Source organism: Haliotis rufescens, unplaced genomic scaffold, assembly GCF_023055435.1.
Source record: "Haliotis rufescens isolate VD_foot unplaced genomic scaffold, xgHalRufe1.0.p SCAF_22, whole genome shotgun sequence".
Lineage (NCBI taxonomy): Eukaryota > Metazoa > Mollusca > Gastropoda > Lepetellida > Haliotidae > Haliotis > Haliotis rufescens.
In genome coordinates this window covers 9,746,302-9,760,844 of record NW_025963913.1, presented here as the reverse complement: position 1 = coordinate 9,760,844, position 14,543 = coordinate 9,746,302, and the positions used below count along the sequence as shown (strand labels likewise).

At 38.1% G+C, this 14,543-nt stretch overlaps 1 protein-coding gene across 3 annotated transcripts in view; it reads left to right on the top strand.

The window, feature by feature from the left end:
* LOC124114452 (ankyrin repeat domain-containing protein 26-like) overlaps positions 1-14,543 on the top strand; it is a 792,436-nt gene that overhangs the window by 152,801 nt on the left and 625,092 nt on the right. For all 3 annotated transcript variants that reach the window (XM_046475021.2, XM_046475020.2, XM_046475019.2), the window contains exon 7: positions 2,421-2,542. In XM_046475021.2, the coding sequence (XP_046330977.2) occupies positions 2,421-2,542 (122 nt within the window). The remainder of the gene's footprint in view (positions 1-2,420; positions 2,543-14,543) is intronic.

Sequence of the window (14,543 nt, the reverse complement as noted above, 5' to 3'; positions counted from 1 at the left end):
AGACCTGAAATATTCCATGTCAAAGTCGACACATTGTTGACAGGTTTAATGTCCATCGATGGTGACATAAGTCGGGCCCGGCCGTATCCCTATGGATTAGCAGATCTCTGTCGTGTTGTTGTGAAGAGTTGTGTTCCATCATTGGCAAACGAGGATTCTTGTTTAGGGGGCATATCCACAACTACAAGTTTCCCATTTTTGTAGAAACCCCTCTTCCTATCTTCAGCTAGAGATTTCAGTTTATTTCGCTGTGATGCAGTAAGGTCGTTTGATATTCCCATTTGTTTAGCTTTTGATTGTTCTCTCTTTTTTATAGCCCAAATCTTTACCTCAGTTTCCCAGAACGCACATATGATAGGTCTCCATTTCTTTGCTGTAGCTCTTCGAAGCCTATGTGATCGGCGAATATCGCTAGGTTGATTAGCACTGTCGCCTTCCTCACATACAGAGTTCAACACTTTTAATACTTTGTTTCTGCATGATCCGAACAATTCATCGCCATCCTCGGGCACACTTTGCAAGATGACATTATCGCGCCGACTAAAAATTTCTTGTCTCTCAACCCTGTTCTTGATGGCATTAAAGTACTCACGGAAATGAAAAAAACCTGTTTTTTCGATCTCAGATTTTAAATAAATGCAGTTAATATACAAAATATATAAATATTCAAAGAACTCAATTAGTACTAATTGGGCCTTGGCACAAATACAGCGTATCAAAGTTTTTTATGTTTTTTAACAAGTAAAAGTGTGTAAAAATATGAACAAAACAGACTATTGTGAAACTGAGCATAACCAGGTGTTAGTAGATCAAAGTGAATGTCCAAGACCTATGACACCTTGATGACAGGAAAAAACAGGTGCTTGAAACCCACGTGCATGTGATTTGTCAGTGGTTAGTGATTTGTGAGTGGCATTGTGGCATAGTGAATAATCGTCAAAATATCAGAACGTAAAAGTATCATATTCCCTTCTAAAACAACAACTTACATGTCATTATTATTATGTACATAAACATAGCTGTTATTTTCATTGTTGTTTTGATAACTTTTTTCCAGGCTAATTTGCATAATGCCTATAGCCTGTTTCTGCCATGTCAATTTGGACTTTGTTTTATTTTTGAATGTTGAAAGTGCCTACAAATTACCTCCTGTAAAGTACATTTTGTATTGAGCACTGAGATAAAACCAGCAAATCCAGACTAGTACTTTTCCAGTTGTTTTGTTATTTCGTATTTACATCTACGTAATGCTTTGTGTCGATTATTAAATCCAGCAAAACAGTTTTTTTTCATTTCCATGAGTACTTTAATGTCTTCTCTATGTGTTAAATCCTGTTGTTGTAGTTGCTGGTGTACATAGTCCACATCCAGTCATGTAATATGTTGTTGTTCTTTCATTTGTGAAATATCATTTTTTAGTTCAACAATATTGTCAGTTACTTTCTTTATGTCTCCTTGCACGTGTTTTAGTTCATCTTTCAATTGAGTGATGTCCTGTTTTATGTCTATTTTCATGTTTCTAAGTTCCTCAATGATGTCAGTCTTAGTTTTATCAAGGTGTTGTTGACTGATTGGTGTCAAAGTCTTTTAATCAGCAAGAGATGGGTTTGTCGTAGGGTGATTCATTGTCTTCAGTGTATGACATAATCTTCAACAATTTTAGCTACCAGGCCAGCACAAGTTACATGTATACATGATGAAATCAATTAAGCAATTGCAACATGTCATTCTACCATGAATTCAGAAATTATTCGATTCTGATCAATCAGAGGCCATAAAATCACAATAAATCCCCTCTGATTGAAACAGCTGGTTTGACTGCCGCATCACCGTGGAAGCTAATATTCATAGCACAGTACTTTTTTTCAGTCATTGTCGGTAGGCATATTTAAAATAATTATATGTATAATTACAGGTGACAAAATGCAAAGTTGCGGTTACTACAATATTCATAGGATATGTGGCAATACATTTGCGTGCAGAAAACATGATAGAAATCTACAAAGAAAATGAATTTTAAGTTTGGGGGACAACAGAGAGCTTGGAATTTGGCGCCTTTCCATATATGACTGCAACGTCATTCCTTTTGCGTCACAATACGCGATATGACGTCATAATGGTGACGTGCAGTATAGAATGAAAGCTTGCTAAGCTTGCTTAGTTTACTTTTGGGGTGCCCACCTCATGTTAGCTGACCAAGTTGTCTTGCTTATATGCTTTCAATGCCTGTCATATGTTCGAGTGAAGTATTACGGTGTAAACAAACTGCTTGAGCTTTAACATTTGAAACCTTACGCTGCTCGCATGATTCCAAATTCAATTTAACGTGGTTAAATCTACTGGTAACCTAGCTCTATATTGAAAACACAGTTTGTTTATCTCCTAATTATTATAACTATTATGAAGCTAATCTCTTTCAGGTGATGATTCTGGTGAAGAGACTGTTAGCAAAGGTTCTGAAGTACCAGCAAAAGGAGGGGGATATGATGATTCTTGGGGAGATGATACAGACCTCAGTCTTGCAGATGACAAAAAGGCCAAGGTATTACAATAATGTCACTTTGTCTTTCGTCAAGGGTAACAAAAATGAAGTCTGTCATAAGTTGTCTGTCTGCCTTACTTCAGTGTCTTGCATTAATTTTCATGAGTCATGATTAACCAAAGCCACCCTAGCCAAAACAAAATGCTACTTTTTATTAGCTGTCATCTACATCTGTCCAAAGTGTGGTCATCACCAAGATCATCAAAGCTCTGAATACCAGTATCGCGAGAACAGACAAGGTTGTTACAGGCAATGACCTCAGTGAGTCATTATCATTGTAATATTTTAGTGATATCCAAAACTAAAACAAGAAATATTTGTATATAACATCTATATTGTCTGCATTTCAGCTCACCTAGTTAAATGTCAAGTGAGTTTGTCATGGCCTATATGTCCATCAACTGTTTGAGTCAGCAGCATTTTCTCCTGTTATGACACTATCTGCATATGAAAAGTGTTCATTGCATTTTTGGCCTTATATCTTTAATCTATTTTCATGACATTTATTCAAAATTGCTTTCAATATTGTATACATCAATTTCAGGGAAATTTCAGCAGAAGACATGTTAAAAAATTACTTGTACATGATCCTGTGCACAACGACCTTATACAACCTGATCATGTGTCCATCTCTGCCAACTCATTCTCTTTCTAATCGCCTTATTGTGAAGACGTGTTTCTGCAGAGAGAGTACATTTTGTTTTTCTTGTTTGGGCACACATTTCCCTTTGACTTTGCATAATTTTGTAACGTCTTACAGTATTGGGATTTCAGTGATTGCGATTATCCACGTTACGACTCCCTTTCAGATCTTCCGCGTAGTTGGGATTGTTACCCATACTCATACCCATATACTTACCCGGATTTTATGGTTACGGTTGTTCCCAGGCTCACGACCCTCCTGCCAACTGATCCATCTACTCCTGAACCAGGTGTGTTACGCCCTCCTCCTACACAGGTCCTCCCTACGTCTTGGTATCAACAGGATTAAGAGCAGGAAAAGCTGATTATTGATTCGTTTCGTGTGGTTTAAAAGACTCTTCAACAGCAACTTTCATCAATTCCTGCTGTGTTCTTTTCAAATCCTCCTCCAGTCTCATCAACGCCTGCCCTTACTGGGTCTACTTTCCGGCACCTTTGGTAATAGAGCATGCCCTGGTTCCTGAGGGTTTGTTCTGTTTTGTAGTTAGCCTAGAGCCCGCCTACCCAACGTCTGTCCTCCACTGGATTGCTGACCAACTACAGTTAAGTCGTACCACTTCTGCGGCTGATTGGCTAGAGTGATTCGCAGTTCCTTCCTTGAGCTCCAACAACACCCTCCCTCTGCGTCTGGAGTTGTTAGACATATCTACATGTACTAACTTAGATAGGCCTGCGCCTCATTTTGCCACTTACATGACCACATCCTGACTCCACGTTTCGTCCTAGAATATATCCACACCCATGCATGGTATGTTGGCTATGGTGGCTTCCCCCGACGGGGATATTTCTACCTTATGTTCCAAAAGATCATGTACCTCTTCAGTGGTTGAGGATTGAGACCTTATGATATATGTATCCATTCTCTGTCAACTAAAGTTTGTTTCAAGGCGTCAATAGCGGTAATCTGACCATGGTTGCTGTTAATAACGGTGAGTTGTGCGATCTTCCAATCGCTTCACACGATTTCGCCGTAATTAATTAAAAAAATATTAAAAAGAATTTTGAATAAAATTAATGAAATAAGTTACAATAATAAGTCCAGATATACAAAGAACACTTTTTATAGCCAGACAGTGTAATTACATGATTAATTTGCGTACTACAGTATGGATTTGTTGACATGGTATTTCCGGTGTTACTTGCTAACAGGGTAATATATTTCCATGGGGTAAAAAACATCAAAACTCATTATTTGGTGTATTTGGTCTACAGAGCTGTGTTTTTTTGGAAAAAAATTGCCCACTATACCCAAGAAAATATGGTAGTTTGGCCATCCTTGATCAACTATCATACCATTTGGGCTTTGTCATGGCCTTCCATCGCTGTGGTGTCTTGCAATACTGCCTTTGGAATGATCAGTTTAAGGTTAATCTTTGTCAACTCTCTTGCAGCTGGCGCTCTTGAAACCTTTTTGTGGATCTGATTCAAGAAGTTGCTCAAGAAGTTCAAAAGGACCCGAATATGCAGATTTATGTCGATTTCCTACGTCTGCAGAAAAGGCAACTATAGGATTGTGTAAAGAATGATCATCTCTATTCTTAGTTTGGGCCCGCTCTTCAGAATCACAGGGATTTGATAGTTCCCGTTCTACTCTTTTGGGATGCGGGAGAGGATGTCGTGAACAAGGATCGATTCCTCTTCAGGCTGAACAGCGTCCTTCAACTGACCCAAGGACTTCAGTGAGTTTTCCCTTGGAGGGAGATTCGACAGCTGAGTGACCCTTCCATTTAAGGCCGACTTGGAACTTCCTGCCTCCAGTGGTTCCCATCAAAGGATTTTCAGCTCCTAAATCGACAATTGCATTCAGGCAAACGCAGATGCCACCGTCCTTCTTCAACAGCTCGATTTCAGGTGACTTTTTTTGCACAAACTTGGATGGCTTGTCATTGTCGGCAAGTCCGAATTAATTCTCACCCTGCGATCAAGTTCATTGGGCCCTCTTTGACACTTGACAGGGTAAGATGTTAGTCCTGCAGGATCGTTGGATGAAGATTCCACATCTTGTTCCTTCGGCACTCAGACACCTGCCAGGGACAGGTGGGATTGAATCCAACTTCACCTGCTCCCAGCCCTCCACCAATCAGGCACACTACGTCAGTGGCAAGCGATCTTGGGCCTCCTGACATAAACGCAGGACTTGACCTCCAGGGGTCGACTCTAACTGCTCCCACATGTTTCCAGCCCCATACAACAGACGTCAAGACCTCTCAATATCCATCATCCTCCCGGACCGTCTCATGTCTCTCCTCCGGTGGTGGACGGTGGAATTGAATGTCTTAGACGGCGTCTCTTTGACAACCTCTTCGTACTTATTCTTCTACACCTCTCCTCTAGGTTGGGGAGCGCACCTGGAAGGACAGATCGCCTCGGAGCTGTGTCTGCTGTACAAAAACTATGGCACATCAACAAGCGCTCAAACTGGCTCTCTCACACAGGAAGCAGACCCATCAGAACGTGCGTCTCGCCATCTCGACTGACAACATCACCGTCGTTTGGTGTCTCCGAAACCAGGGACCAACTCACTCCCACTCACTGCTTTAGCAAACATTCTGGTTCTTCAACCAGGTCGATCAACTGGGAATCTGATTCAACCTGCTGCAACATTCTGGTAGATGCCCTCTCCCGACTGGACAGGGTCGCCCACACAGAGTGAACCCCGGACGCCTTCGCTCTTGTTTATCGGCACCTCGGTCACCAAAACTTCAACCTATTTGCCACCAGCCAAAACTACCAGATCCGAACCTTTGTATCACTGGTACCGGATCTGCAGGTTGGGGCAGTTGATGCCTTCAGCATCACCTGTACTCCTTCCCAAGGTCATCGACCATCCACCAGGCTGCTCTATGATGGCAAGTGGCTCTCCTCCAAAAGTCCCTGCACAGAAAAACATCATGAGCCCACCACTACGTCTCCTGAATTCCTGGCCGAGTTCCTGCTGTTCCTGCGTCACAAACGGCATTTAAGGGGCAGCAACATCACTACATATCTTGTGGCCCTTAATGCCATCTTGGTGATTCCGGAAGATCGTAAGCCCTCCAAGTTCCTTCTGATTGGAAGACCAGAAGGCTAAATTCCGACCCCCAACCTGGGCGTGTTTCACGTACTAGACATGACACGGACCAGGTTCTAGCACAGAGCTATTCACTGTAGGTACTTTTCACACATTTCTTTTGTGATAACGTCATTTCACATTTAGTCAAATTGCCACAAAGTATGGCATTTTATATTTGAGGTTCTTTTCAAGACATAAAAAGCAGTAATCTGATCGTGATTGCTGTAAGCATGCCTATCAGTTCACGCATGATATCTCCGAAATAAATGTAAACAATATTGAATGGGATTAAAAAAAGTTACAAACATAAGATAAACAATAAACACGTTTTTTATAACCAGATAAAGTAATAATAAGATAAACTTGCTTACTTCAGTTGGGATTTGTTGACAGGTATTTCCGGTGGTACGTGTTTACGGTGATCAGCTGGTAATGTAATGAAAAAAACATTGGATTAGTGTAAAACTTGAGTTTATTGAAAACGTACGTAGATTTTGTGAGTCATGCATTACCGCATGCTATAACCGAGTTGAAGGGAACTATAGCGAGTGAACACTGTACAACCATTGTACTATTATGAACTATAGGTTTTTCCAATTCATTATTCTGGTTGTTTCTTGTGTGTTGTCCATAAAAAATAATAAAAATCAACAGTGTTGAACTTTGATATATCACAGGTTAGGTTTTATGTATTTATCAATTTGACGGGAGTTTACCATGTTATATCAACCAGTTAGTCATCGTGAAATATTCACTGACAATAGCCAAGTATCAACAACTATGACATATTTACAATCAACTTGTGGCATTTATGTCATATGTATTCATTCTCTGACAACTAATCCTAACTTTCAAGGCGTCAATATCAGTAGTCTTATCAGTATGTCTTGGTGACACATGATCTCAGTGATAATGAAATTCACTCTGTATTAAATATCAAATAGTACTTATGAGACACATATAAATGCTACAGTAACCACACGGTATACACTATTCACTGTTTAATAATTAAATTTTCGTTATGTTCATTGAAATTCCTCCATTCTGATTACCATATTTTCTTGAGTATAGTGCGCACCTGTGTATAATGCGCACCCCCCTCTAGTGGATTCAATATTTTTGAAAAAAATAAATTTGAATACCAAGCGCAGAAAGTGTTTTACACCGTACCCCTTTAGCGAAGTCCGGCAAACAAATGGGTGATGAGAAACTTGGTCGGTACAAATTCGAAATTTGAGATAAAAAATCACCAGACATGTTGATTTACCGTTTAAATTGTATTTTTTGTTCTGCTGGGCATTGTTTTATATCCAGGGATTAAGATTACCTTGTGTATTTTCTTGTAAACTAAGCTAGACACAGCAATCAGCTGTACACACGTTTTCTTGGAATCGACCGGTGATTCGGTCAAGACACACCCAATGATATAACTTTACAGGATTTTAATGCAAGGATCGGCAAAAATTGTATCTGAAACTATTTTTTTTATCATGAATAATATATTCCAACATCTTGTTAATTTAGATGCAGCTTTTACAAAACATATTTAAAATAATAATAACACTTTTTTTAGCCAGATAGTGTAATTACATGATTAATTTGCGTACTTCAGTATGGATTTGTTGACATGTTATTTCTGGTGTTATGTGCTCACGGTAATGTCTTTCCATGGGGGAAAAACATCAAAACTCATTAATTCGTGTATAATGCCCCCCCCCCTTCTACACAGCTGTGTTTTGGGGGAAAAAAGTGCCTACTATACTCAAGAAAATACGGTAGCTGAATTAGTCATGTGTTATTGCATTCATTTCCAAATGAATGTGAAAAATTAAGCCACGCCCACCGAGGCGGACTGCTTTTATTACTACGGAATGTCGGGGAATCCCAATATTTACAGTCGAGGGAATTCCCTTTCTGCACACGTGTATAATCATGAACAGGACATTTAGCGAAAACTAATGCATATTAGTGTTCAAACAACCCTTTGAGACCGAAGGCCAAGAAGGAATGAAAGAGCAAACGTGCAGGCTCACTCGCCAGTTTTTTCCCCGCTCGCCTTGGTTCCACAACTTTTATGTCTTCAGGTTTCATTTCTAACTAGCATTTTTCCAACTGTGTCTTCCCGTTCTCAGGGAACTAATGTTTGAATCTGGCGGTAACTGATCATGCAAGCTCAGAGATTCACACAGTTTATCCAGCCTTTTTAAATCGTTCACACTTCAATGAACCCATCCAAACTGACGTTCAATTCTTAAATGAACCGGAAAAAAACACAGTCAATCCTTAAATACGAAGTTATTTTTGATGTGAAGTGTACACAATATACAGCTCTTCCATTTCGAGAGGCCGATCACATTACTGCGAAACAGACTGCTTCCATATTGGGGGCACGGGTGGCCCAGTCGTCTAAGGCGCCGCGATTCGCTGTGCAGAGTTGCATCCCTTGGGCACGCCAGAAACCTATGATTGTGGGTTCGAATCCCGGTTCGCCCCGATTATGTTTCTAGGTTTGTCAGCACCATACCTGTGCTCGTGGGTTTCACCGAAGTGGTAAACGTCTGAGACCTGCATCACTTCGGGCTTTCCTCCCACATTAAGCTGACACGCCGCGATATAACTGGAATACTGTTAAAAGCGGCGTAAAACCAAACTCACTCACTCACTCAAACCCCTGGAAATTCCCCAACACGAATACATACAGAAACATATTTTCTGATCATTTAGACCCTTTAATCTTGTACTCAGCATTTTAGCATACATTGAGAAAAGTTAGAGAGTTTGGCTGCTTAATCTTTCACAAATATCCTCGTCATGACCCATCCAAGTGAAGTAGTATAGGTAATGGAGGTTCTGGACAACTTCACTGGAGCCAGATTTATATACCTATACCACCACTACAGATGGATTTTTTTATGTCAAAATGATGATGCGATTCAATGATCATCATGAGTCGTATAAAAAGAAACATCAATATAAATTAATGATGAATAAAATTTACTATAGCCCACGAGGATATTGGAAAGGTATTGACCTTTTTCACACTTTCGCCATCTTGGATCGAAAACGAGGCTTGGAGAGCATAGCTCCATGCAATGTGAGTCTCATCAGCTGATAGGGAACAGACAGCATGTTGTGCATTTCTCTGATGGACATTTCAAACAAACAAAAAATGGTATCCTCTGTATCTAATACAGAAAATATTTCACATTTAATCATGAGGTCCAACTAAAATATGCCTGTAATACACTGGAATTAGCATTTTGCTGTCAGGATCCCGGATGTGAACCGAAAGGTGCATTTCGAGATACGTATTTCAGAAATAGATTGTTTTATCATAACCTCGTCGGCATATAGGTACAATGTGATAGTACATTCAATGACAGAAGTTTTGTATTGCAAATGAACCGCATAACATGAAACACGTCAGTGTACTTTTGCAAATTTGCTCAGTCAGTGTGTGGCTTGGCGAACTCGAAATCGTCGATCATGTTTATTTCACGTTTCATAGTGGTGTTTGCTGCACAACGCACTATCGTTTTGCCATGAGTACACTTGACAAAAGACACTTTTTCTGCTATGAGTTTCATCTTAACATATTACGATGTAAATGAAATTAGTTCACAAAATAATTCGTGTGTCAAAATAAATATTCAGAAGGGGCGATAACTCTATTCAGTGTGTACAATGACAGATGATACTTTACTTGTTCTTCAAACATCGCTTACTTAACTGATTATTGCCGATTGAGATTGCACCGTGCACGACAAAAGTAATAATGTGTGAACTGTTTAAAATAAGTTAAAAGGAAACTAAAAATTGATAAATATAAATAATGCATGAAATTGAAGAAATAAAAGCATTGATACAACCACCAACTTCTTAAACACCCTCACCTAATCCTGTATGATGAAAGGTAATTGTATATCAAAAGGAAGCTACTAATACATTTATCCTGAATATTTTGAAAATGTCTTGATCAGATATGAGTACAGTTAAAATAACAAAAGATAAAAAAGAATCAACTTCAATTGGTAATCAAGCCAAGATAAAATATATGTATCGGTACAAATTATGTTGATGGAACAATCTGGATTTCTTATATCTAACAAAGAAAAACAAACCAATATTTTCATGTCTTTATTTCTCACAATATAATTTTTCAAAACTTAACATGGACCGGGTGTCTTGGTCAGTCAAAAGCACCTAATTAAATTCCAGGAGAAAATATTTTTCTTGCTTGTAAACAAATGGTACAATTTGCTTTTTTAGTGTCTAATAAATATTGGCCATGTTGTTTTGTGAGTGAATAAGGTTTTTCACTTCCTCGTCCTATTTAAGTGAAATGTGACAGGAAACACATTTGTTGATTAAAAGAAAATGGCTTTTCACTTCCTCATCCATTGACAGGACGCACATTGTAACCAGTGTGTTACTGTCAGCAGAAAGCTCCTCCAGACATCCATCACCGGATACTAGTACTTCATTGTGTTGACTCGCTAGCCTGAAATGAATAATTCAATAATATTGTAATAATATTTCTACTTCAATAAATTTTTTTATAAACAATGCATATTCACCTTCTCTCAAAATAGTGCTTATTTAGAAAACAACATTCATCTCAAATAGAGAAATTTAAGGAAAATTAATCACAGTGTGTAACATTACATGTAACTTTAGAACAATCTTGAAGGCATCAATTCATCTGATATGTCTAAAACTCAAACAGTATATTCTGTGTAAACAGTAAACTCAACAGATGCATCAATTTAATGACAGTGTACTACAGCTCTTTATACCAATGTCACGCAGAAATTTACTCTTGTTTTAATGAAACTTGATATTTGTATTACCGGTATGTATTTAATCATGACATACTTTGTTTAGTCTGACCATGCTGAAAACATACTTTCGCTAGAGTGAAATAAATAAGATTTTTATTAAAATCAGGTGAAATATCACGTTTTGTCATCCCTACAGTCAGTCTGCCTCATTGACACTATGGTAAGGTCATGAAGATCACAAAGAAAATATAAGACTTGAATTTATTTTGTCAAATATAATGTTTATCTCTTCTTGTTGTTTACTAAAGTTGATATCTTGACTTGAAAATATTAAATTTGTCACATCACAAAATGAGATAAATTCATGCTATCATCGTTATTTGACAAGGAAAACAAATTTCTTCCATGTATTTATATTTTTTTATATTTCTCGTTTTGATTGAATTATAAAAAATATCAAAATGATCACACCACTTGACTTGATTGAAATAAACTAAAGTTCTAAAGATTGTTAACAATAGTAAAATATTACATCATAACAATATAATTATTGCAAAATGACACAGTAAGCACAACTATATTCTTACATATAAATTGATATGATTAATAATCAATAATACATGGCAATTGCTTACACAAAAGAAATCATTTTGTTTTTAAAGTTTCAAAACATGTTTGTGGACATAAAGCCAGATGGGTTTCACAATTAAACAAAGAGAGTAAATGAGTTATGATTGCAATACGCATTGGAATTAAAAATAATTCTGTTTATACTTTAAGTTTATAGTAATGTCAATATCAATTTATGCATTTGAAATATTTGAATACAAACTGTTAAAGAGTTATCTGTTTGTGTAAATTATATAAATATCAGGGCCTACCTTTAGAATACAGTACCACAAACTTTTCAAACACGTGATCATACCCTATGACGTAGTTTGTAGTATTTTGTTGCAAGTCACACCGGTGAAACAATGCCCAGTGACGTCAGGGGTCATCGAGTGCGCATAAGCTCCTCCCAGTAATCTATCATCTCTACACGTCATTGAATACGCCCTGCGGTGTTGAGAGTTTTGAGTATTTGTTTACTAATTATAGCCTGCGGCGGCGCATTTTAGAGCAAGCGCTAGTTTACGAAAGCACTTTTATTTTTTATATATTTTTTATTTCGTTTTTCTCGTAATTGAAGTGGATAAAATGGTTATAAATGGGAACTAATATACATATATTATTTTTTCGGTTCATTAATTTTCATTATTATGCACAAGAATGCAGTTTATTAGGGATATTATATTGGTGCTGAACACATCCAAATGTCGCCAGTTATAGGGTAGGTCACCCCGAACTCTCTATCCTTAGCCCTTGGATCCCCTTTACGATCAATCACCCCCTTTACGATCATTAGGGTTAGGAACCCGTTTAGTGGCTATTAGATTACCCGAAGTCTATTCTTAACCCTTGGATCCCCTTTACGATCATTAGGGTTAGGTACTCATTTAGTGGCTATTATAGATTCTATAGCGGCTCCTAATATTCTTCACACAAAAACGTCGAGTAAAAAGGATGAAATGGTTTTGTGTCGAATATTTTGGCTACTGGAAACTGTCCTGAAAACATTCACACAAGCCACTTTCACCGGCTACATTTTTTCAGTACTGATTCAAAAGCGAACTCACCGTTGTGTCGTCACTAGTCATAAAGTCGCGAGACACCATGCCTACCCGTAACCTTCGTAAGTGTCCGTTACCTATTCGACCCTTTTCGTTCAGTTCCGTAACGTCATAGGCATGACTAGGTAAATTTGCACTAATTTTAACAGTGTGGACGTAGCTCAGTCGGTTAGCTGTCAGGCTAACAATCCGAAGGTCACGGGTTCGAGTCCGATGGATTCTCACAAAAAACTGGTTGCTTGTCTTGAGACATGTGACCTACGGCAGAGATCGTCCTCACGAGAAGTTGTGGTACTGTATTCTAAAGGTGCTCCTTTGGTACAGTAAAGTAAATATCATTTTGGTAGAAATATTGTTTACAAAATTGCAGATCAAACTGTACTTTACTTCAAATATTTAAACACATTTTATGTAATAATTCAGTTGAAATATTACACCTCATGGTATCTAATCTGTCAACATTGAGAATCTAACAACTTTCACAATATCGACAGTACAAGTAGATCTAGAGGTCTAATATTTTATTGGAATGCATTTGAGTCCATTACAATTTACATCAAATACGCAACTGATGCAAAATTCTGATTTGTTACGATTGTAAATTCTCAGTAGGTTACAATTTGATACATTATATCAACATATCAATTTAGTTAGTTTCTGACATATAGATCTAGATATGGTCAAAAGGTCAATATTTCGACTTCAGATACAACCTGCAAAGTTATTTAAACTCACAATAAATGGTTTGGCTTGATGGTGTGTAAACAATGAATTATTCTTTACAAGATCTCAGTAGCATTTGTATTAAGTCTGTTCAGCTACCATAAACTGCACTGGGAGTTACAGGTGGTCATGGATATTTTAAAATGAAATCACAACAGAACGGCCAGACTCAACTTCATATCGGTAAGGAGACCAGATAACAGTAGAATAGTTTGTCAATGATAAGAATAAGAACAATGTTCAATACTTACGATAAATGTACCGGGATGGTTAAATTGTCACAGTTTGTCCCGATTGCGTGCCTTGTTGACATCTCCATGTGTTTCATGTGCTATCCAGCCTTCACCTTCTGCTCTCCAAGCCTCGCTTTCAAACCGGAAGTAGCGAGTGTGAAAAAGGTCAATAGGAGCAATACAAAAATTAGCCACCGCGGCTAAGGTATCTAAAGATGTGGCCAAGGATTGGTTAAAGAAACAAACGATGTGGCAAATATACTATATCCTGAGGAAGAAGTTTGATATTTTTACAACGAATGAAGTTCATCAGGCTGACCTTGCTTCTTCCCCATGAAAAGGTAAGACGCAAAACGTATAAATACGCTTTAACCGTAATGGATGCGGCTAGTCGATACAAATAGGCTGAGCCATTAACCTCGAAAGATTCAACAGAAGTAGCTAATGCACTGAGTCGCATATATAAACGCAGACCACTAAAATGGCCCAAGTTATTTCAAGTAGATCCCGGTCGCGAGTTTATGGGATCGGTAACTAAACTGTTAACAAAGCACGATGTCGAAATCAGGCGTGGTGAAAAAGAGGCCCACCGCAGTCAAGCTATCGTTGAAAGATTTAACAGGACATTAGCAGAACTTTTGTTTGGATATCAGTATGGGATCGAAATGAAATTGGAACGATTGAGATCAACCGAATGGGTGACAAGATTATCAGCTGTTGTATCAGCGCTGAATAATGAAGTAACAAGATTAATTGGGAAGAAACCATCCGATGCGATTAAAATGAAATCCGTGAATTCAGAATCTTCAGCACCGCGGAGAGGCAAAGAACAAAAACTTC